Source organism: Biomphalaria glabrata, chromosome 5 (genome assembly GCF_947242115.1).
Source record: "Biomphalaria glabrata chromosome 5, xgBioGlab47.1, whole genome shotgun sequence".
Lineage (NCBI taxonomy): Eukaryota > Metazoa > Mollusca > Gastropoda > Planorbidae > Biomphalaria > Biomphalaria glabrata.
Window position 1 is genome coordinate 30473493 of NC_074715.1, and position 24361 is coordinate 30497853.

At 32.2% G+C, this 24361-nt stretch overlaps 1 protein-coding gene across 1 annotated transcript in view; it reads right to left on the bottom strand.

Moving 5' to 3' along the window:
- Positions 1-23032, bottom strand: part of LOC106073234 (vacuolar protein sorting-associated protein 8 homolog) — a 28288-nt gene extending 5256 nt beyond the window's left edge. Inside the window, exons 1-38 of the mRNA XM_013233739.2 lie at positions 22910-23032; positions 19313-19381; positions 18998-19146; positions 18762-18849; positions 18607-18639; positions 18321-18375; positions 18075-18199; positions 17388-17474; positions 16944-17011; positions 16756-16806; positions 16565-16667; positions 15888-15944; positions 12115-12237; positions 11916-11996; positions 11614-11697; positions 10551-10637; positions 9913-10023; positions 9562-9699; positions 9324-9413; positions 8328-8374; positions 7140-7504; positions 6364-6406; positions 6122-6194; positions 5940-5985; positions 5774-5847; positions 5628-5662; positions 5398-5464; positions 5141-5233; positions 4802-4941; positions 4539-4623; positions 4299-4397; positions 2679-2818; positions 2046-2202; positions 1184-1273; positions 975-1038; positions 737-834; positions 549-630; positions 347-429 (exon numbers count right to left, since the gene is read on the bottom strand). Coding sequence (XP_013089193.2) covers positions 347-429; positions 549-630; positions 737-834; positions 975-1038; positions 1184-1273; positions 2046-2202; positions 2679-2818; positions 4299-4397; positions 4539-4623; positions 4802-4941; positions 5141-5233; positions 5398-5464; positions 5628-5662; positions 5774-5847; positions 5940-5985; positions 6122-6194; positions 6364-6406; positions 7140-7504; positions 8328-8374; positions 9324-9413; positions 9562-9699; positions 9913-10023; positions 10551-10637; positions 11614-11697; positions 11916-11996; positions 12115-12237; positions 15888-15944; positions 16565-16667; positions 16756-16806; positions 16944-17011; positions 17388-17474; positions 18075-18199; positions 18321-18375; positions 18607-18639; positions 18762-18849; positions 18998-19146; positions 19313-19381; positions 22910-22996 — 3567 coding nt within the window. The 5' untranslated portion in view covers positions 22997-23032. The remainder of the gene's footprint in view (positions 1-346; positions 430-548; positions 631-736; positions 835-974; positions 1039-1183; positions 1274-2045; positions 2203-2678; positions 2819-4298; positions 4398-4538; positions 4624-4801; positions 4942-5140; positions 5234-5397; positions 5465-5627; positions 5663-5773; positions 5848-5939; positions 5986-6121; positions 6195-6363; positions 6407-7139; positions 7505-8327; positions 8375-9323; positions 9414-9561; positions 9700-9912; positions 10024-10550; positions 10638-11613; positions 11698-11915; positions 11997-12114; positions 12238-15887; positions 15945-16564; positions 16668-16755; positions 16807-16943; positions 17012-17387; positions 17475-18074; positions 18200-18320; positions 18376-18606; positions 18640-18761; positions 18850-18997; positions 19147-19312; positions 19382-22909) is intronic.
- Positions 23033-24361: the final 1329 nt, after the last annotated feature.

The window sequence follows — 24361 nt, forward strand, 5'->3', positions numbered from 1 at the left end:
TTAACAGAATACAATAGAAAAATGTGATCATTTTAGTAGAAATAAAAAAAAATTACTTCTACAGAATATTTAAGATGTGACCTCAGCTTCAAAATTCTTTTCACATGTAATGCTAGACGGAAATCAAAATGTGTGACCTATAGAAAGCAATGGTAGTTATCTATGTTTTTTAAGTGACTGGCCTGATGAAAGTGTATCTTTGTTTTATTTATTGAGGTAATATTGAAAAAAAAAATGCAATAAATTAAATCATATATAACAAGTACACATTTTAATTTCTAATAATTTTTAACATCTAAAGGAAAGGATAGGTATTTCATTAGAAGATTGCTCAAAAAGAACTTGCCTGCATTATTTTCTGCAATATGGCAGGTGGTGAGATGTATCCCATCATGCTATTCAAAACATGATGTGTCATGTCTTTAAATGCTGAAAGGAAGGAAAAGATCAACATTTTTTTTATGGAATATTTAGGTGCAGGTCTAAAAGAAGCTTAGTTACAAAACTACAATAAGTTTCAACTATTTTACTGAAGCCTAATAACCTACTATCTAAAGCACTCTTGTCCACTGAGTTCTTCAATTTCCTCTGTGGTGCTACAATAGCCTCAAGCAATGGGAACCATAAAGCCTAGTAAAACAACACAAAACTTATTAGATATCTACTATGTAATTCCAGGCTTAATAATAAATAAAATACATTTTTAGATAAATATTTATGGAAAGGAAAGATTTACCTCCCTTGCAGCCTCATCAATTTTGGCCGAGTTTCTTTGACACAGCTGGACGATGATGTACAATCTGGTTTCAGCTTTAGAGAACAAAACCTGGAGACCTGACATTACACAAAATTCATGTTTTAGATGATGCTTTACCAGCACAGGCATTAGTTCATGATAGAAAAATGAAGAACATAAAACAATTATCTTTTTAAAAGCCAGGCATGATATGTAAAATAATCATTGTATTAATTACCAGATGCGTCAACAGATGACTCTTGTAATTGTTGACTTAAAGTCTTGAGATGGTTTTGAAGATTCTATTGTTAAGTGCAAAATAAAAGATACACAAATGAAAAACATGTACAAAGGTTTCAACATAGCATCTAAAACAAACAAGTCACTAAAACAGTTCATTCAATTAGATTTCTAGATTTACTACCAACAGTAAGTTTTTTTTTTTACCTCTAACAAAATTCTAAAAGCTCCCTGAATGTCTCCAGCTTTCTCCAGTAAGTAAGCAGTAGCCTCCCATGCTTTGTGTTTACGTACAATCTAATGACAAGAATCACACAGAGAATTGAACATAGTGAAATGTGAGAGTGACATTGACAAACCTGACTAGAAATACATTATATGAATTGTAAATAGTTAAATGTGAGAGTGACATTAACAAACCTGACTAGAAATACATTGTATGAATTGTACATTGTGAGTGATGGCAGCTAAAGAGTGTAGTATTTTATTTACAAGACTAGGACTGCTTCATTGATCCTAATAGGAAAGGTGTTATGCTTATGTAGATTCTTTTTCAATTAAAAACAAAGAACATTCCCTAGAAAACTAGACAAAAAGACATAACACAGAAAAAGATTCATTAAACTACAACATACAGTCGACAGACATCTAGATCTTTTTCATGTTCCCCAGTCAACTAGCAATGTTGATATAGGCTCACAAATAAGTTTTTATAGCAATCCTGAACAGAAGTCATCCACTGAAAAGGTCCAGATATAGACCAACCAAGGAGATGGTTATTGTATTATTGAGACAGATTTCAGCAAAGCACAGTAAGAAGCACCCTCAAAATTGATAAAGGACATCACAGCAACTTGTTAACTCCTCCATCTTGTTGGATGCCCCTCTGTCCTCTCTACACCATATCCCTCCTAACTTGTAACATTTAGGGTGTGATCAATTTTTTAATGAAGAGCATATAGCATAAAGAAAATCAGCCTTCACAGTCATTACATATTAACATACCCGATTGTAACTAACAATGTACAACACATATATTTCTCTGATGTAATCAAAGTTTGTCTCTTACTTCCAATGTTTCCTCTAATCTGTAACCTTCATTCAGTTTGATGAAACCACACACATCTTGAGGCTTGTAGCTACACATGAGGTCAATGTACAACTCTGAGACCTGAGGCTCTATTGACATTTGCTTCTCAGGCTTCAAAGCACTGCCCTGAAGATCTCTGTTTATGAATAGAGTGGAAACATGTCCTCGTAGAGAGACTAAGACAAAGTGTCAGGAAGAACAGACTATCAGTTAGATGATAAACTTCACACTTAGTGTGAGGCTAAGAATGTTAGGCAGAAAGTAGAACCTTGAAGACAACAAAATGAAGTAAGAAGTAGAGAGAGAAAAAAAAAGAGGCAGACATGAAGGAGGTCAATTGTTACAGAGACAAGGAATGTTAAATGAAACATTTTGACAAGAGCTATGTAAATAGTCTGTGAGCTAAAGATGAGGTCAATGCATTTTGCTCTGTTGGAGATAAAGTCCACAAAATAAAGTAGGTAGAGAGAATATAAACTTTTAAAGTTTTTATTGTTGATCATATTTGTGTTATACACAAGCTATTCTCACATAAAATGTAAAGATTATTTTCACATAAATTACGCAAGCTATTCTCATATATTAACTTAATGGAGACACAACTGACTGTACCTGTAGAACATGACACCCTGTAGGAACTCAAAGAGAAGAGTTTTGTTTGAACTAAGTCTTCTGGTAATATCCAGTAACCCACTTGATAAACAGGAGATAACTGTTGATGCTGCTTGTTTGCAATCTATGCTCACTAAGTCCTAAGATGAAAAAAAAATACAATACTGAAGTAATGCTGACAACTATTGAAATCAATACTAGATATATATATTTGTTTTATTTAAATATTCAAAAGCTAATCATAAGGTATAAAAAATAAAAGAAAAAAATACAAAGATAAAATAGAAAAATTTTAGTAGAAAAAAATAATGGGACTCATAGTCTCAAGACAGTATTGTTGCTGTTACCAAACAAAATAATGGGACTCATAGTCTCAAGACAGTATTGTTGCTGTTACCAAACAAAATAATGGGACTCATAGTCTCAAGACAGTAGTGTTGCTGTTACCAAACAAAATAATGGGACTCATAGTCTCAAGACAGTAGTGTTGCTGTTACCAAAAAAATAATGGGACTCATAGTCTCAAGACAGTAGTGTTGCTCTTACCAAACAAATAATGGGACTCATAGTCTCAAGACAGTATTGTTGCTGTTACCAAACAAAATAATGGGACTCATAGTCTCAAGACAGTAGTGTTGCTCTTACCAAACAAATAATGGGACTCATAGTCTCAAGACAGTAGTGTTGCTGTTACCAAAAAAATAATGGGACTCATAGTCTCAAGACAGTAGTGTTGCTGTTACCAAAAAAATAATGGGACTCATAGTCTCAAGACAGTAGTGTTGCTGTTACCAAAAAAATAATGGGACTCATAGTCTCAAGACAGTAGTGTTGCTGTTACCAAACAAAATAATGGGACTCATAGTCTCAAGACAGTAGTGTTGCTGTTACCAAACAAAATAATGGGACTCATAGTCTCAAGACAGTAGTGTTGCTGTTACCAAACAAAATAATGGGACTCATAGTCTCAAGACAGTAGTGTTGCTGTTACCAAAAAAGTAATGGGACTCATAGTCTCAAGACAGTAGTGTTGCTGTTACCAAAAAAATAATGGGACTCATAGTCTCAAGACAGTAGTGTTGCTGTTACCAAACAAAATAATGGGACTCATAGTCTCAAGACAGTAGTGTTGCTGTTACCAAAAAAATAATGGGACTCATAGTCTCAAGACAGTAGTGTTGCTGTTACCAAACAAAATAATGGGACTCATAGTCTCAAGACAGTAGTGTTGCTGTTACCAAAAAAATAATGGGACTCATAGTCTCAAGACAGTAGTGTTGCTGTTACCAAACAAAATAATGGGACTCATAGTCTCAAGACAGTAGTGTTGCTCTTACCAAAAAGAAAAAAAAAAAGGAAAAAACTTATTAAAAAAAAACTGTCTTAGAAAGAAAACCTTTTAAAATGAAACTATCTTAGGAAACAAAACTTTTGGAGATGAAACTGTCTTATAATAAACTTCACATTGTTTTAACAGATTTCCTTTATCTAGTATTCAAAGACTTTAGTGTTCACAGTCAATGTGTGTATCATGTTTGCCAGTTATACAAAATGTGTACATGATTCTGTATTAATTGTTTCCACCGGCATTCACCCATGAATGGTTTCTGTAGACCTCACCTCCAAATTTTTCAAAGCTTCTTCCTGAAGTGCAGCTTTTTCTTCTGCTGTACATGTGGAGCTTTGCATGATACTGTCTATGAATGTAAACACATGGTACTGGAGAAAGAGTGACAAGTTAGTAACACACAGCTTATTAATGATGTTAGCATCAACATTATACATTTACAGTTCAAAATTTTGGCTTTAAATTCAGTTAATGAAACCAATCTGAACTGCTACAATTTTGTATTAACTTACCCTCCTAGCTGGATCTTTCAAGTAACATGTAAGGATTCTGTCAAAGCTTCTTCGTTTTTCATATAAATATTCACATACCCGATAACTGACAAAAAAGAAGTTAAAAATGGTAGTAATAATTATTTTTAAAAATAAATAATATAAATATATAGAATAAAATACATATGCCAAAAATGTAAAAAAAATATATTTTTGATTAATATTGCAAAAAATAAAACCCGCACACTTTTAGTAACAGTAATAAAAAAAAAATAGAAGCTTACAATTTAGCAGTGTGGGCCAAACTAAGCAAACGTCCTTCATTAAACTGAGCCAAGCCTCCGGCTTGTAATAACTCCATCAGAGCCTGTTGCCTTTCTTCATGCCTGGATTCATCTTCAGGGTTAGCCAAAAACTCTAGAACCTTAGCATAAATATGAAGTATATGAAATGGAAGCTCTACCTTTAGCAGGATGAGGAAGTATACAATGAAAATGGCAATGTTCCTTAATGTTTAAATTGAAATATTTTTTTTTTAATGAAATATTCAATAGTCTTACAGTAATATTCAAGTTCAAATTTTTGTTATAAAATGTCAGCATCTGTGTATAATTGTAACTAACCTGTTCAAACAAAACCTTATTGACATGTATTGTATTTTCATGTCTGGCCATTTGTCTAGCGAGGAATGTAAATAAAATACCAATTTGTGTGGGCTGTAGAAAAAAAAAGTTTATTAATACAAAATGGCATAGAGTTTTCAATCACCTGAGAACTTTATAAAATTTTTCTACAATACTAATTGTTTATCAACTTCTGGAGTCCAGTATTCTAATGAAAAGAATGCTATGAAAGATCACTTGACCAGAAATCTACTTACTGTAAAGCCAACACTTTCCACCATAATCTTTAATAGAATATCAACAACCCTCTGACGTTTTTGAATGCTACAATGAAATATGATTATCAAAAGTTTGCAAAAAAATCGATTCTAATGAAAAAAAAAATCAAAATAAAACTTATCATAAATAACACAATATAACCTGGTAATCACTGCAAAACTAATTTATAGTATAAATTATGCTTTTGTAAATGTAAACATGTTCTTACCCTTCATTGGTATTGAATTCAGGTTCCTCAAAAGCCTTAAAATAATAAAACATTTAATAGAGAACTTTATTGATTTTTTTTTAGACAAACATATAAATAATAATAAATATATGAGGCAGAAGAGGTAACAAAAAGAGAGATCTTACCAGAGCTAAGACATTTAAAAATTCCCGTGTATCAAATTTGAGCAAAGTCTGTAGGTAGGGATACATTGGTTCATCTAAAGATGAGATGTGAAAAAAACAATGTATAACTAAAGCTTCATGTTGGTATTTTAATTTTTTGAAATACTTTTTAAAAATTATAACTCACCATCTTTAGGATTGTTTGTATGAAGACATGTCAAGCAGCGAAATACCTGGAAACACATAATGATAAATGATTTAGCTAGATTACCTTTTGTCGAATATAATGTCAATTTTAATGGTCATAAACTAAATCTGATTTACTGATCATAAAGAAAATATGATTTGATAATCAGGAACTAGATTGACCTGATCTTTGACTACCAATACTTGATCTTCTGGAATGTCCCCTAGAGGATAAGCTCTTCCTGCTAGACAGCAGCTGACAAAAAAAAAGACAAACAATATTTCTAAAACTAAAACTTGAATCCATCAACTAAACAAAGCAGAAAATATTGTTAATTGTTTTTGTTAATTATATACACTTTTTTATTAACTGCTAAGAATAGACAAACATAATCTAAAAACAGATTCAATACAAGTTATCTCACCTGATGTAAACTAATAATTTATTCCCCAACTTGATGTGTACATCTGAAATGAGGGTATGAACACATCAATGACAACACAAAGCTTGAAGCATCCACTAAACAATGTTCAATTACTTTGAGCAATAGAAGGATTTAATCATGACTAAATAAATCCATAGAATCATTCAATGGGCACCATACAAAACATTCAAGTGAAAAAAAAATGTTAAAAGATGATTTCCTACCCTTAGACGCAATAATTCCATTCATGTATGGCTAATGATTAAGTAAAAATGATAGCAATTATCGTAATATATGAGATCCATGAGTAAACTCACTCACTGATGAACTATTACTAAGTCTTAAATTACCTACAGTAGATTACAAATTATTTCTCTTTAAATTTATCTGGCTATGCTGAAGTAAGAATCACAATCAGTATGACTTATCCTGTGTTAATATTAGATTGTAACATGCTTAAAGTATGCTGAGAGCGCTATGGTACATCTCCTTTGTGGACCAGTGGGGGGAGGGGGTATCTGGGAGAAGGTTTTCCGTGTTGCCTTTAGGTAATCAGTTAACACAACTATGCCCGAGTTGGGTGTCGAACCTTGAGGCCCTTTCATAAGTAGCCAAGCCAAGCCAAGTTCAAGCGTACAAAGCCTCTTCATCACTTTACTTCTATTGATTTAGTTATCCTGAGACTTTATTTTGGATTAAGTCAAAGTATCTATTATCTTAGTAAAAACAGTACAAAAATTGTGACAGTAGAGCTATTGATACAAAGTTAGAATTACCTGTGAGTTGTTTGCCAGTGGCCAGTGCAGAGCCAAGCTGTGCCAAGAGCTGCTCCAGAGGGCTAGTGAAGTCATTCATTCCTTTGTTATAGACATAGATAATAGCATCATACAATCCATGGCTCCAGCACAAGCTGACCACCTGATGAATGTCCAGGCTGGTGATGTCCAGATGGACTATGCATGATTCAACACTGTCTAGAAGTTTTCTCATTTCAAAGTGGTCAACAAAGTCCTTCATAACAGCTGGTGGAATGTAAGTCAGGCGATCACTCTGCATGTATGGTTCTAAACACTCCAAGAATGTTCCCTTGGCTATCACATCAGTTGAAAATCTTTCATAAATGCGATCAAATAAAAGATCCCTGAAACAAACAAAAAGTCACAAAAAAATATTCTTGAAACTTAACTCAGAGAATTTTTTTAAAGTTTCTAAAAGATATATTAAAAAAACAACAACTTTAATTTGAGGCACTAAAAAGAGAAAATACATTGCATAAATAAAGAGAGAGTGTCACACTTAATTTCTATTCCAAATGATCAAATCCAAAGTCAGACCTTACACTTTTATTTATTCTATACAATATATATTCCCTTTTTTAGAGCACTCCAAGAGAAATGTTTTTTTTAATATATTTTTTAAAATGTATTTTTTTATATTGTGACTTTAAGTTTTAGTGAAATTAGAAGCTTCTGAAGTATGAAAGCAATTGTTTATCAAAATATAGCTAATAGAATATACAGCAATATACAAATCACTGTATGATCAAGGATTTTTTGTGTGCTGTATAACATTGAAACTACTGATAATGGGTGGAAAATTATTTTTTTTTAACTTTTAACAATTTTTACCATTGCTTTAATTTTTTTTATAGGCTGAGGCAACTAAAATCAGTGGTGATGGTTTAGGACTGTCAATAATAGTCTGTTTAAAATATATTTTAAAACAAATTTTTGTGATCTATTTATCTATCACATCAAATTTCTTCAAGGTCCCCATAATGGATGCGATGCATCAATTCGATTCATGCACCTGTTTCTTTATTGGCATGGGATTGAATCTGAAAGCTACCTACAGATTTTTTTAATTAAAAAAAAACAACAATTGAGTTTGAAAGAAAAGACAAAGTGATCTTTAATAAAAGTGTGTAGTGTACTACCTAACAGAATGATCAATTCTATACTCACAAGTTATTTAAGTGAAGACAATAATCCACACACACTGGAACTATGTCCTGAAAGAGGAATACTACTTCAGTGTGTTTCTTTTATTTAAAATATATTTCTTGTGATACAAAATTGACAATAATTTTCAATCTCAAAGACAGTTGTTAGCATGGAGTACAATTTCAATTAAGTCTTGATAGTCCGATGGTAACAGGACTGGTGGGTGGGGGTGCAGGATTTTTTTAAAACATCAGATCATCAAAGGTAAGATGTACTTCAAAGAAGTTTCAACCAAATTAAGCCGGTTTCACTGATTTTGTACACTTGTTCAATTGTAAGTTCAGTAAAATCGGTGTTCTAAATATTAGTCTCATCTGCAGATAATAATACGAAGAAACATATACTGTGTCTCTAGCTGAAATTCTCAAACCAGCTTTCGCAAACAATGAAATTATCTTTCTTTTCCTGTAATTTCAAGATAAAATTTTTAGCATTCTCTTTAAAAATATCTTTAAAAATGGGGGCGTGTCTATTACTTTCCTGTTTAAACCAAATATAAAGAACTTCCTCAACTTGGGAATATTTTCTTGATTTTAAGTTTTATTCTCTTGGTGTTGTCTTCAAAAGATTTAACAAAATGTTTTATTTTCCCCTTATTTTCATTATGTGATTAAGGAGAGGTCTGCTGATACCATGAATTGAAGAAACAGCAATGGGAGATAATGTTTTATGCTTATGTGTGCCAATTTTGCTCACCATCATACAAGACCTAACAATACCTCAACATTAAAAAATGTGTCATAGTCATATACTATTATAGAGATAAATAAACAATGAAAAGAAGCAACACTTGCATGCCATGGATAATGATAGATTACTGAGTATGTAGGTTTATTAAGTGTTGGACTATCAAACAGACAAATGTAATCTTGAAATCAAATTGAATAACAATATTTGTAAGATATTGTTAAACCAACTAAAAACCTGAAATTTTAGTAGTTATTTACAAATACGAACCTGGTAGTAATCTTCAAGGTCTTCAATTTTACCATTTTTTGGAGCTTTTGTAATAGCTATCTCTACATATTCTAACAATACTTCCTTCAACTGTGTGAAAAGACCAGGAACAAAGATCAATGAATGAATCATACATTGCCATTCAGTAACATCATCAAAAAAAAGATTTTCCCAAAGATATGAGAACAGAACAGACTATAAAACAAAGTTTTAAAACTAAATTATTGGAATGACTTACCACTGCAGCCACAATCTCTTTCCTTTTATTGTGAGGACCACTCAGTCCAATGACAGCTTTAGCTGTGCCATTATAAAAAGACAGTGTCAGGGCAAGAGCTTCTGGGTAACGACTCTCTCTTACCAAAACATTTATTCTCTATATTGGGAAGAAATGTACATTTACATTACTGAGTTACAAATGTACATTTACATTGATACTGAATTACTACATAATTATTATTTAACTAAATGCTTTGTAATACTAAACTTTTCTTTTCCAGATATAAATTTACAATTCAAATTCTATAAAATTGATCCAGCTATATTTATGTTTTTCTGTGTTCAATAAATCCAGTTATAAGAAACATACCTCTTTCCAAGTACGAATAGAAAACATATGTACTGATTTAGTTCCCAATAAAAACAGTTGACCACTATGACTGACCACTGACTGATAACAAGCCTGGTCTCCAGCAAAAGCCTTTAGAAAACAATTTTAAACAGTGTTACAACATTTTGTGATGTTTTTTGCTACTGCACAATTCAATATTCAAACTTAATGGAACTAAAAGGTTTTCCATAGGACTTGTAGAAATCTATTAGACCACTATGATTGTGATGTTGTGATTTGGCTTTTTTTTATATGAGAAGCTAACTAGAATAGAATTTAAGTTACTAGTATTTTAAACAGTTCTAGTTTTTGAAACTTTGTTCCACATGTTCCCATTAAATTATATTGGAGGAGAAAATCCTGACTCATCCAAATCAAGTTTTTTATCTTTTTAGAATCAGAATCAAACAGATTAGTGGTGCTGAGCACTTTTTTGCTTGTTTATAAACAGATATGCAACTCTAGCCACTAAAAGGTAATTTGGTAATGGTAATATTTACAGTGTATTAAGCCAGTCTTCAAAATGTGCATTGAATGGTAGATTCAATTAATTTGATTAGAAAAAGTTTGACCATGTTTTAATATTTTTAGTTTAAAAATTTTAAATAATACATTACCAAGGCTTGGCTAACATTGCCTCCTGTGGCCAGTGACTTAAAATAACTTGTTCCATAAACCATTTGAATGGATGAAATATCTATAATCTAGAAAACATTAAAAATGCATAACAAGAAAAACATTTTTTTAAAACACTTAAAAAAAAAACAAAAAAAAAAAACAAAGCTTATATTAAGTGTAATTGTATCAATTAGTTAGGATCAGTCATGTAATCATATGTATAATTGACCTAGAAATAAATCTGTGTGATTAGAAATTTTTTTACCAAATGTTTTTGTTAAGCTTTCTCAATGCGCTATGACCCTATCTCTTTTCTGGACCAATAGTGTAAGGGTGAGGGAAGAAGAAGGTATCAAATTGGTGAATGTTTACTCAGGACTCAAGCCTCCTCAGGAGGACTAATTCAAGTTATACCACCACATCTGTCAAGTATGATTTCTTTCCTTGTTCAAGATACCAAACAAAATAATCAATTACCAATAGTTAATTAACTAATTGGTTGTTTTTTTTTTATTGATTCTTGTGTTGTCAGGTCAAATAAATAATGGTGCAAAAGTTTCAGCTTGATCCAAGATTGGGTGAAGGAGAAATAGCGTTTACAAACTTTTGACCATACAGACAGACAGAGTTGATATAAGCTTTGTAGCAAAAACATTATTTTAATAATAAATCACTGTAATATTGGTCTACAGAGAGAAAAAGGTTACTTTTTTTATCCAAATCATCCCATGGTTCAATCAGACATTTTATCAAACTCCTAGCTTTATAGCTTTACCTCCCAGACATTTTATCAAACTCCTAGCTTTATAGCTTTACCTCCCAGACATTTTATCAAACTCCTAGCTTTATAGTTTTACCTGCCAGACATTTTATCAAACTCCTAGCTTTATAGTTTTACCTCCCAGACATTTTATCAAATTCCTAGCTTTATAGCCTTACCTCCCAGACATTTTATCAAACTCCTAGCTTTATAGTCTTACCTCCCAGACATTTTATCAAACTCCTAGCTTTATAGCTTTACCTCCCAGACATTCTATCAAACTCCTAGCTTTATAGCCTTACCTCCAACTCCTCCTCAGATCTAACATCTATCACATGAATTTTTTCTGACCTGTCCAAACAAACAAGTGTTCTGGCATTCATCCACTAGGAAATAAAAGAGTGCAACAATATTATGAACTGGACTGAAGATATTTTCTAGAAACTATTGATGAACTACTTTTTAAAGTAAACTTAAACAGGTTTAGATCTAGAACACAAATAATTGTAAATTAATAACAATAAATAAGCCTGAAGGTATAAGCAATAATTTATTATAAATCAGGTTCACTTATCAAATGACTATCAAAATCTTCAATACTCACGGTTATACTCAGTAGCTGATAGTTTCTCTCAAGCTTCTGCAGTCCAACAGTTCTTATATCTTGTGGGCCATGACACATCACCTGCAAATTTCAACTGATACATGTTTTGACTGTCAGATTTTACAATTACTGGTTGATCTTTATACAAAAAAAAAAATAACAGCTGTCCAACTGACAAACTATTCAAATACAGACTGACCTGAAAGAAATAAATTGTTTTGTCTCTAGCAAATGAAAGGACAGGGTCAATAACTCTATCCTTTTCTGACACTTGGATGATGACAAACTGCCATGCTAGTAATGGAAGTGTAGATGGGTCACCCTGTCATTGAAATTTAATTATGAGAATTATCGGACAGCAAACTGAAGAATAAAACTGTACAATTTGATTGAATTCAAAACAGATTTTGTATACTATCTAAATTATAAAGTAGAATGTGAGGTGTATGTATGTATGTATGAATGATGTATGTTACTTATAGACATCAATCTTAATAAAACTAGGCAGGAATGTTCCTTGGGTACTAACTTAGACCGTAGTGTAAGTATTTAAGCCCTAAAACAAACTTAAGACCCTAAAAAAAAATAAAGTTGTCCGACTCTATTACAGCTATAGTATTTTATGGATCTAGGCCATGGTTAACAATGTTGACATGAGAAAAGATCGAAAGGATTTAGACCTAGATCTAATTTTAAGAAATACACATTGCGCACATAGTTTTTTACTTTGACACATAAAAATACAAAAGAAGATCCATTGATTTCATTATATAATAAAATTTTGTGTTTCAAAAGCATTTTTTACATAAATTCGTTCCTGATATCTGTGACTATAGGTTTCCTTTCGTACATTCTTTCATTAGAAAATACCGTAATGAATCGCGTACTAAAAATTAATTCGTTTAATTGTTTGCTTTATAATCCCATCCCTAGATCTAAAACTCTAATTCAACTCTAAGATGATAAAACTTCTCTTCGCACAGATAGTTTTATACTTTAACACATGAACATACTAATTATAGTCCATTCATTTCATATTTTGATCAAATAAACATTCAAATTTGTTTTTTAAAGCTACATTCATTTATGAAAGCTGCGAAGCCGAGTTGAGATAGGCCTAGATCTATATTCATTCATGAATCGCGTATTAAAAATTATTTCGTTTAATTGTTCACTTTTATAATCCCATTAATTTAACAAAGCTATCGCTCTTTTCGTTTTTAATAGATAAGAATTGTTAGACACCTTATTTATAGTTTAGTTATTTAGCGACGCACCATAGAAGACGCATATTGAACGGGACTAGTGACGTTTGGGATATGTTGGGTTAGAGACCGGAAAATCAGTTAGCGATAGAATACTCCAGGGTAACGACGTGTTTAGTGACAGAGACTTCTACTGTGGCCTTTTATTAGAATAAATATATGTGAAGTTGTTAATCAGTGTTGACTACATCTCTTCACTAGTTAAAACCGATATTCATTGTTTTTGTCTGGATTGTTGATCAACTACACGGAATACACCCGAACAATTACACCCAAACGCTTGCAGAGTAATTGGTTGAAATCCAACAGTCATCCATAGTTGACCTCAAGACAGCCTGAACAAGCAACATCACAGTAATCTGTTAGACACCTTATTTATAGTTTAGTTATTTAGCGACGCACCATAGAAGACGCATATTGAACGGGACTAGTGACGTTTGTAATATGTTGTGTTAGAGACCGGAAAATCAGTTAGCGATAGAATACTCCAGGGTAACGACATGTTTAGTGACAGAGACTTCTACTGTGGCCTTTTATTAGAATAAATATATGTGAAGTTGTTAATCAGTGTTGACTACATCTCTTCACTAGTTAAAACCGATGTTCATTGTTTTTGTCTGGATTGTTGATCAACTACACGGAATACACCCGAACAATTACACCCAAACGCTTGCAGAGTAATTGGTTGAAATCCAACAGTCATCCATAGTTGACCTCAAGACAGCCTGAACAAGCAACATCACAGAATGTATCGACTTTGGGTAAACCCATTTTCGCAAAACTAATTTTATTTTCGTAGCGAAAGAGAAATAACGTGAAAGGATCATTAGCTACGTTTAACATACATCTAAATCCAATCCACTAGATTATCCAAAAGCATTTTTTACATAAATTAGTTCCTGATATCTGTGACTACAGATTTCCTGGCGAACATTCTTTCATTAGACATTACCAAATGGTTACACATTAACACATCTCTCTACTGAGTCTATTCCTAGGCCTAGGTCTAAAACTTTTATTGAACTCTAAGATGATAAAACTTCTTTTCGCAAAGATAGTTTTATGCTTTAACACATAAACATACTAATTATTGTCCATTCATTTCATATTTTAATCAAATTAACATTCAAATTAGTTTTTCTAAAGCATTTTTAATATATTCGTTCGCTATTCGCTAAAGCTGCGTAGCCGTGTTGAGATAGGTCTATATTCATTCAGGAAAAAAAGCTCACGCATGTGCAGCACAGAATGAACTCAATAGTCTATTAAAGCCAATTTTTAACTCTAGATTAGTGTAGATTTAGATCTATGTCTACCTCAAGATCTACTTTATACTTTATACACATGAGCATACAAAATTTAGTCTATTCATCTCAAATTTTAATCAAATATATGTAGGCCTACAAGCAAATGTTTTAATTTGAAAAAAAAAATGGATTTAAGCCTATTAGCTATTTTGATTTGATAGCTTCATTCACACTATTTTTACATTGACACATTCGCTTTACTTATTACATTATTATTTCGTTTAATTGTGACTATATCGACAGTAATGCTCAAATAAAGACCCGCGGGTCGCAGGTAACATATGTCTAGTCTATACTATAAAGTAGAATGTGAGGTGTATGTATGTTACTTATAGACATCAAAACCGCTTGACCAATCTTGATAAAACTTGGCAGGAATGTTTCTTGGGTACCAACTTAGACCTTAGTGTATGTATCGTAGCCCTAAAACAAACTTAAGACCCTAAAAAAAAAATAAAGTTGTCCGACTCTATTAAAGCTATAGTATTTTATGAATATAGGCCATGTCTACAATGTTGACATGAGAAAAGATCGAAAGGATTTAGACCTAGATCTAATTTTAAGAAATACACTTTGCGCAAATAGTTTTTTACTTTGACACATGAAAATACAAAAGAAGATCCTTTGATTTCATTATATAATAAAATTAACCTTCAGTTTTGTGTTTCAAAAGCATTTTTTGCATTAATTAGCTCCTTATATAGGCTATGTAACTATAGATTTCCAGACGAACATTCTTTCATTAGGCAATACCGTAATGAATCGCGTACTAAAAATTAATTTGTTTAATTGTTTACTTTAAAATCCCATCCCTAGATCTAAAACTCTAATTCAATTCAAGATGATAAAACTTTTCATCGCACAGATAGTTTTATACTTTAACACATGAACATGCTAATTATAGTCCTTTCATTTCATATTTTGATCAAATAAACATTCAAATTTGGTTTTCTAAAGCATTATTTTTAAGAGACTACATTCGTTTACAAAAGCTGCGAAGCCGAGTTGAGATAGGCCTAGATCTATATTCATTCATGAATCGCATACTAAAAATTATTTCGTTTAATTGTTTACTTTATAATCCCATTCATTTAACAAAGCTATCGCTCTTTTCGTTTTTAATAGATATGAATGTATCGGCTTCGGGTAACCCATTTTCGCAAAACTAATTTTATTTTCGTAGCAAAAGAGAAAAAAAAATTGAAAGGATCATTAGCTAAGTTTAACATACGTCTAAATCCAATCCACAACATTAGTTAACACAAACTTAGGCCGCGGGTAATGCCAGGCTAGTTAAGTATAAAATACAAAAGATTAATAGAAAATGAAAGCAATTGAATGAACAAGATTACAAATCCACATAAAGCAATCAATATTTAAAAGTACAACAAACTTCTTACCTTCAATGGATGTGTGAACATAACTTTGAGATGGGGTCTAAGAATTACCAATAAAACCTGATTAAACAAAACAAAAAACTTTTAATACATTAATCCTAAAAACATTTTCTGTAGCTGTAGCTTTTTTTTTTTTCAGATACAATTTCCTCTACCACTTTTTGAGTATGTTAATTTCTACCACTTTTTGAGTATACATCAAACTATTCAAAATTGAAATAAGTTATTAGAATACTACTTCCACATAGAAAACCCCAGGAATTGGGAATAAACAAAAAATTTACAGGTGGGTTCATAGGTTCTCCAATGTCTTGTATTTTTCCATTACAGATAGATTCATGGAGGAGCCATAAAAAGAACCAGACAAGAACTCATTGAGCTGAACTTTGCTCTTCTTTCCCAGCCCAAGTTGTATGACCAAAATGTACTTCAATATTTTAGAAACACCTTCAGAATCCATAAAAGTAGCATGGGTAGATGGGTCTAATACAAAGACCAGAGCAGAAAAAACTTCATGTATTTGTAATTCCAAAATGTCTGGATCTCATTCAAGGTAAAGTTTAATTCAAGTAATTTGATGTCAGTAAATTAACAAAAAAAAACTAATAAGTCCAAACAAAGATACTTTTGTATGTTCTAGAAACAATAAAATTTAGAGAGATAGCTATTATGTTCCATACCTTTGAGAAAGAAGCCATGGCTAAAAGTATGACATCTTGCATAGGATGATCTTTGATGGTGTAATTCATATGAAGTGGTTCTATGGTGCACACTTCACCGCGGCTAAATGGAATATCAAAATAATGAAATTGGTCTCAAAATAAATTTATTCCTCAACAGCTAAATACTTATAGCTTGAAGAAAACTTTACCTGCCAGAAAACAAGCACTGGGATTCACAGGTACGAACGCCAATAAGACGCCTGAAACAATCATGAAACTGACAGTTTCACTACATGGTTAACAGTAAAAAAAAATGCTAAGGATACACATATAAAAACATAACTGTGTTTACTTTGTAAGCTTCTAACTCTTGTTTTATTGTAGTCATGCCACTTACTTGAATTCTAGTTCAAAGACAGAGCCCCCACTGTCACTACATACTGCCAGTACAAAGCTGTCTGTAAACTGTTTTTTTTGTTTGAGAGAAGATTGAAACAATCAAATCTGTTCATGATTTTAAAAGTAAAAATATCATCTTCACATTTCAAAACTTTCTTCTGTTATAATACTAACAACAGATGCTGCATTATCATTCTAAGAAAGCACTAAAGCAGAAGAGAAAACATTTTCATAATCATTTCATAAGAAATTTTATTGATTTTTTCACTTTAATTTCATATTTCCTTTAGATCTAGTAATATTTTTTTCAGAATGCTATGTTTTATATATTCTATATTAACTGTTAAAATATTGTAAGTCTGTTTAAGTATATTTCTCTAATTTTTAAAAATGAAACAAAAGAGAGTTAAATGTCCAATGTAAACAAACTCTTAGTCCTCACTTTGATATGTAATATAGCAGTTCCAGGAGGATGAGCATCTAATATTGTTCTTAGCAGTTTACCAGTCGTCAGGTCCCACATTGTTATCTGGCAGAGATGAGATTTACAAAGTAGATCAAGTAATGAATACTGAGTTTCATTGAGAGCACATACAAATCTATACTATACACAATCTATTATATAATTTATAGTTTGAAGACTTCAATGAACACATCTATATTATAAACAATATCTTAAGACAAAACATTTACCTGAAAAAATATACATTTTATTTATGTCCGATTTCTATAAAAGGAATTAAGTCACCCAACTTAATTGAACTTATTAAAGTACTGTCTGGTGGAAAATATGCATGTTTACATGCCTTTAATGGCAGTAAACAAACTTTCATTATATAAAGAACCATTTGGGGCTCGGTTCAGAGTATGTTCTAACATAATTAAATATAATAGCTACGTTTCCTCAACATACGTTATAATCTGGAGAACTGAAGCAGTATAATTATTCTGTTCATATTTTTGTACTATGGTGCTGTGTGCATTACACAAAACAAATTTACTCTACCCAATAAAAGTCAGAGGAAAATTAAAATTACTTGTTGTTTTTAAAGACATTAAAAAAAAAAAACACTTTAATTTACTAAATTTTATAGAAATATATTTTTTAAAATGTGTAAAAAAAATGTACCTGTCCTCTGGCAAACCCACAAAGCAGACGAGTGCAGTCTCTATTAAAACTAAGAGCTGAAACAGAACCATACTGAGCACCTACAGCAGTGCTTCCTAGACACCATTTCAGAACCTGTTTAGGGTCTAAAGACAAAACATAAACCGATCAGTTTAAAAATGTAACCTTAAAAAAAGGTGTTGAGAAATAAACTGATAGCAAGCTAAACATCTCCTCTTTTCTCTTTGATAGTAAAACACATCTCACCAAACACTAGAACTAGTCCATGGGATGTACCAATAGCTATTAGTGAAGAAACAACCTGAAAAAGATGTACATACAAAGAATTCATTTGTTTCTCTGTTCAATCTATTGATGTACCAAAGTGTTTTATCAAGGTTAGTATATCCTGATGGACTGAATACTGATCACAAAGAGATAAAGGAACAATAGCTTAATTTTTTTTTAGACTCTGAATATCTTTTTCTTTTTTATAAGCTCAAATTGTTCTATTCTTTATATAAGAATTGTTTAATCCCAATAAAAAACTTACCAAAGCAGTTGGCATGCCAGCATCTACTCTATCCTTTAAAAAAATGGAAAAAAAAAATATAATTACTCTTTAAAAAAAAACAAATAAAAAATTAATATCAGAATAAAACTTTAAAAAAAAGATACCAATAAAAAAAAAAAGGAAGTAAAACTTACAGCAGCAGAAAGTAGCTGAGCAGAAACACTCTTCAGTTTACTTGGCTTTAACACTGAGCCATGGACTGTGGGCATCTGTTTCTTTGTTCTTCAATAAATATTTAAAAAATGTTCAATCAACTTCAATAGTAATTACAACTAAATGACTACAATATAATCTGTTTCAAAATAAAATTATGCATGTTGTGAGTACTATTTAAACACATTTGTCTGAAAGGAGAACAAAAGTCACTTGCCTATCTTTGCGTCTAGAATCATGGCTGTCCTGGCTAGACAATGACGATGTTTCAACAGACTCCCCAGTGTTAAGGAGATGCAAGCCTGTCTGGGGAACGCTTGCTGAAGGAGCCTCTTCGTCTCCCAGAATGGATGCATCATCATCAGCCTAAAAAAACATTGTCTTAATATAAAAAAAACAAAAACAACACCATGTATTATATTGAAATGTTACGTTTAAAAAAAAGCAGAAAAAAAAAAAACAATATCAAATATTCTTTTAAATGATGCAGCAACAAGATAAGACAATTAGTGAATTAGAAAAAAATACTAACTTCATTTAGAATGCTTTCCAAAGTGGGCACATTATCAACTTTGGGAATATCAAATTCAGAATCATCAAGCTGCATTACAACAAAAAAAAAGGATTAGTAAGAATACTAAGAATATTATTTTGAACATTAGTTTAACAAATCCATAAAACAAAGCAAGGTACTAATGAACTGATGAGCACACAGCACTGCTTAAAAGGAAAAGTTGTGCCAAGAACTCAAAACTAGACATTAAACAGTGAATGATTAGGAAATAACACACAAGCAAATTGTGCCATAAATATTCATTGAATATTAACAGGATAGAAAACAACAATATTTAAATGTTGAAAGTTGTTTTCCCTTTTTGTTTTCCAATTATTAACATATTGACCAGACTGTCCAAAAAATCAAAAAATCTTAGTACCACCTTTTCAAATCACTTTCTTTTAGCTCTGCTGGTGGAACCCACAATGTAGAGATTTACCTTTTTTAAATTCTACTGAAAGCCAATCAATGCATCTAATATGCATTTTATTGCCACCTATATTACAAGTAGCTCTAAAACTATTGCACTAAAGATTATAAGCATTTCTATATGAACCCAGCTTTGAACATCAAAGTGTATTAAATCCACATAAAAACCAAGCAAAGAGTTCATTTTTTATTAGTTTGAAATTTAGATAAGTTAGTGTATATATAGAGTTCTATGTATAAATCTAAATGTATTATTTTTCTAAAGAGATATTTGTTGTTGTTTTTTTTTAAACTTAAGTTGCTTTAACCCTACAACATCATAATTTGTTTTTCTCATGCTAAGTCCTAAGATTTAGAAATAGCTAGATCAAATTAATTTGATTAATTGATAAATTTAATTCATAATTGTTTAATATGAAGTAACAACTAGAACTAAGACCAAGGCAAAAATCACAGCTTTAAATTATATTAAAATTTATTTAGAATGATTATAATCTAGGCAATAGTAAATGAAATATCTAATCTATGTTAATTCTTTGGCTTTCATGACTGATTCAGGCAACCCATTCCATGCAATAATGTCAAATAGGCAAAATGCAATGGCACTAGATTTATAAAAAAATATAGATATAGATTTAGATCTAAGGAAGAATCAGCCCTTGTAAGAATTAGTCCTAGCATATACTGAATAAGTTAGAAAATGAGTCTTTATCTGTGCATCTTTCTGAGTACACTAATTTGTTATATATTTTAAAATTTAAATATATTTTCTTTTTTTATACAGGTATGATACATTATTTAATTTACAGTAAGTTAAACTAAGACATATTTAGCAAAGGTGAGATCGAGATTGTACTTTTAATCCTAATTTCTAGCTTATAGCGTTAAGTTTGAATAAATGTCAATTTTAAAATTGACTTTTTTGGATTACAAGTTTCCTGACTATTGATGATTTGATATCATCTAGATAGACTAGATCTATATAAACTTATATTCTGTAGATCTAGTAGATCATGTAATCATGCAAGCAACAAAGCCCCATTTTGCCAGCAAGGGGTGGTTGTCAACTCCAAAAAAACCTGCAAGCATGATTGTACTTATGGCTTCATGGCATAAAATAATATAAATTTACTGCTACTTTCCAGTAATACAAAAATAATATATATCTATTTATGCATTTTCTTTCAATACAAAATATAAATACTCAGCTTTTACTTTAATTGCTAATATTTATATAAGTTTCACCCTTTCATACTATATCAGAAGAAATTGTTCACTCTTTTACATCTAGTCATCCTAAAAATACAAACTAACCAGTTCAGGACACAATAAATCTAGTTAAAATTCAAGTCATAACAACATTTGGGTTTTTAAAAGAGATGAGATTAGGCATTTAAGAGTATGGTAGTGGAACAATGGATTGATTCTAAATAGATTTAGTTCACATGAAATGTTGAGAGAAGTGACAAGAAGAAAACAAATATTAAGACTTCTACTAGAAAGGACACAATGGTTTCTTTAGGTCTATTCTAATACTTAGTAGATCTTGTTTCACGGTACATGACTACTGTTTTGGCGCAACCATTTAGGCGCAGCTGTTTTGATGTGAGACGTTTTGGTGCAAGATATAATTTGACGATGATTTAATAACCATGTAGCTTTTATAACAATGTTTATTTCACTCTAGTATGTATAGTATGAAATCTAACACCATCCAGAGAATTTTTTTTTTAATAAAGGTTTTGCTTATTTTATGAATATATAATAAGTCAGATTCCTGAATGTAATGACATGCTTCCCCCTCCCCTTTAATTATAGTTGAGTTCTGCTAAGTGCACTGGATGACATTCTTCAATTTCTTTCCAAAAGACATGAAAAAAAAAAATTGACATTAGTTTAATATCCAAGCAATCTAAGATACTTTTAACAGATATATTTTGAGAAATTGGGTAGGGTTGATTTGGGTGACACATCTCCCCTGGAAGCAGGTAAAGTCAAACAAATGAAGACAAGACCAGCACAGAGCACTGGTCATTGGCGTCATGTGTCCGCCAGTCTGGCGATAATCTTCGGACTGGTCATTACCTGTGACACCTATCCCACCCCCTCTCTTCTGGGCACATTTCACTCCTTGCACATACTCTTCACTCCACCCTTCCCTCTCTCATGGGTAATCTGTTTCTAGCACTCTTCTTGACATCCCTAGGTGCGAATTTATAATCCTAAATCTTTAATTCAAGAGTGGCCTAGGGTCTACCCTCTTTTTCAGTCTCTTCACACCTACATGTTTATAATTTAGCGTAGTTTGGAACATTTGCTAATCATTTGTCCAGCACGCTGACAGACTGGCAAAACTTTCGCCATTTCATTCTATTATATTTTTTAACTGAAAACTTGGTGGTAGTCTAAATAAACTATGGAAAACGTCCAGTCGAAGCGAGGAAAAGACAAAATTTTGCATGAAGGATATCTCTATATTTTTGATAGGTTTAGACTTAGTGCTGACCACTCTAAGAAGTTCTGGCACTGTGAACTTAAAAATAAATGTGGAGCTCATCTACACATAGATGCTGTAAACAACGACCTTGTTCTAAATCAACTCTAGGCCAGCACAGCCATGGACGTAATGCTGTACCTGTACAACTGCAGGCTACCTCTATTTTAACAACAATTAAAAAGAGGGCTGCTTTTTTCACAGAGATCCCATCTTGTATCATAAACAGCGCCTTTAGATCATAAAGGCATTAAAGGGAACTTAGTAGCAGTGCATGCAAAATTGCCCAAGAATCCAAGAAAGACGCTTTGCATTTAAAGTAATTCAAAGGAGAAGAAATGAAATGCAAGGAGCTCCTCCACAGCCTGAATATAGATCTAGATATAAAATATAGAGTCTAATATAGCTCTTTTCAAAACTGAAAAAGTGAATTCCAGTTATCATGGATTCCATGACATGCACTAATTATAAATTAATCAATAATTACTAATTAGATTATTAGACTAATGACTAATGACTAAGTTTAAAGTTGACTAAGACAGCAGTCAGCACCCCATCATATATAGACCCTGGCCTAGGTCAAGTAGGTCTGCCTAAGTTCTGCAGTTAGATTCAAACTGCGTGTGATGAAACGCTTGACATAACAATACCTCGTCAATATCAAAGGATAAGACTTTAACTTTATCATCGGTAAGATTTAGATTGTTTTGAGAGTCAGGTCCGCCTTCTTCCGCCATGATTGTTTACCTTGTAAAATAATGACTTCAAAAAAGGAAGAGCTGCCGAGAGTCGTGAAAATACTTTAGAATGGAGTCTCGATCGAAGACTGCGCCTTAAAGATCAAGGCCTAGATCTCGATTCTACAAATAGATCGATACATGTTATTTATTAATCTAAGAAATCAAACTCCTACAATCTTGTTATTGACAATCAAAAGAGAATCTTTGTTATAGTTCCATGATATAATCAAGATCATCGTAGTGATAATTATATTGTCTCGTTTATCGGCAATCACGGCAATAGCATGTTTCAAATGACGTCGCTAGCCCAATTTCGATCTTCATATTTTGGCACATCTGATCATGATCTGATGTTATCCGACGGGATTCATTTTTTTTTTTTTTTTTTGTCTTCTGCGCCTGTTCTTCAACATGGGCTTTTTTTTTTCTTCTTAAATAAAAACGAGGCAGCAGCCTCAGCGAGGTAATTGAAGGAAGATTGAAGCTCCTGCTGTGTTCAAGAAGGGCGCAAATCATCTGCATAAAGCAGCTCAGTAACGATTCTCTTTGAGTTTAGTACGTGAGAACAAGCGCCGCATGTTTATTATATGCTGCTATCGGTGCGGAACTTGATGCCCTCATGCAGGCGTCTCCTCATTTTATTAAGCATTTCTGCAAAGAATTCTGCAAGCTCATCCCTGCTTCACATCATTCTCTATAGAGAAATGAGCTGATAGGTCGCCATTGTATCAGATTTGACAATTTTGAACCTCATTGATGTTGCTTCAGAATAGCGATAAGGAGGATGGCATCCAAGCCGGGTTAAAATCTTCAACAAGCCATTGCGACTCACAGTGTCAACTGCTTTGTAAAGTGGTAAAAGAGAATGCCGGGATATCACACAACCTTTTATTTAAATACCAAGTTTGTGTCGACACATTCACATTGCCTTTCAAGCTTATCCTATAGAACTTGAAGGAAATGAGAAGGCTGACACACTCGCCAATAGTGGGAGAACAAACTCACAATTGAACATTGAGCTCTCCTCTATCCAGAAGAAATGAAGAAACTAATAGTAGATAAAATAAATGAGAAATGGACAAGCTCTCATCCCGACAAGATCATCGTTTAATCTTTCGACTCAGGACCGGACACAACAAAATAAGACAAAATATGTACCGGAAGCTAAAAATTGGAACCAGTGAAATTTGCCCATGTGGCGTGTCACCAGAGAATGCTGACCATGTCCTCCAAAACTGCTCTCTTTACCATAAGAGGCCCTAGCCCCAAAACACACCAATAGAAAGAAAACTATATGGAGAGCTCCCTGATTTGGAAACTACTGCGCAGTTCATCTCATATATTGGTCTAGTCATCTGAACG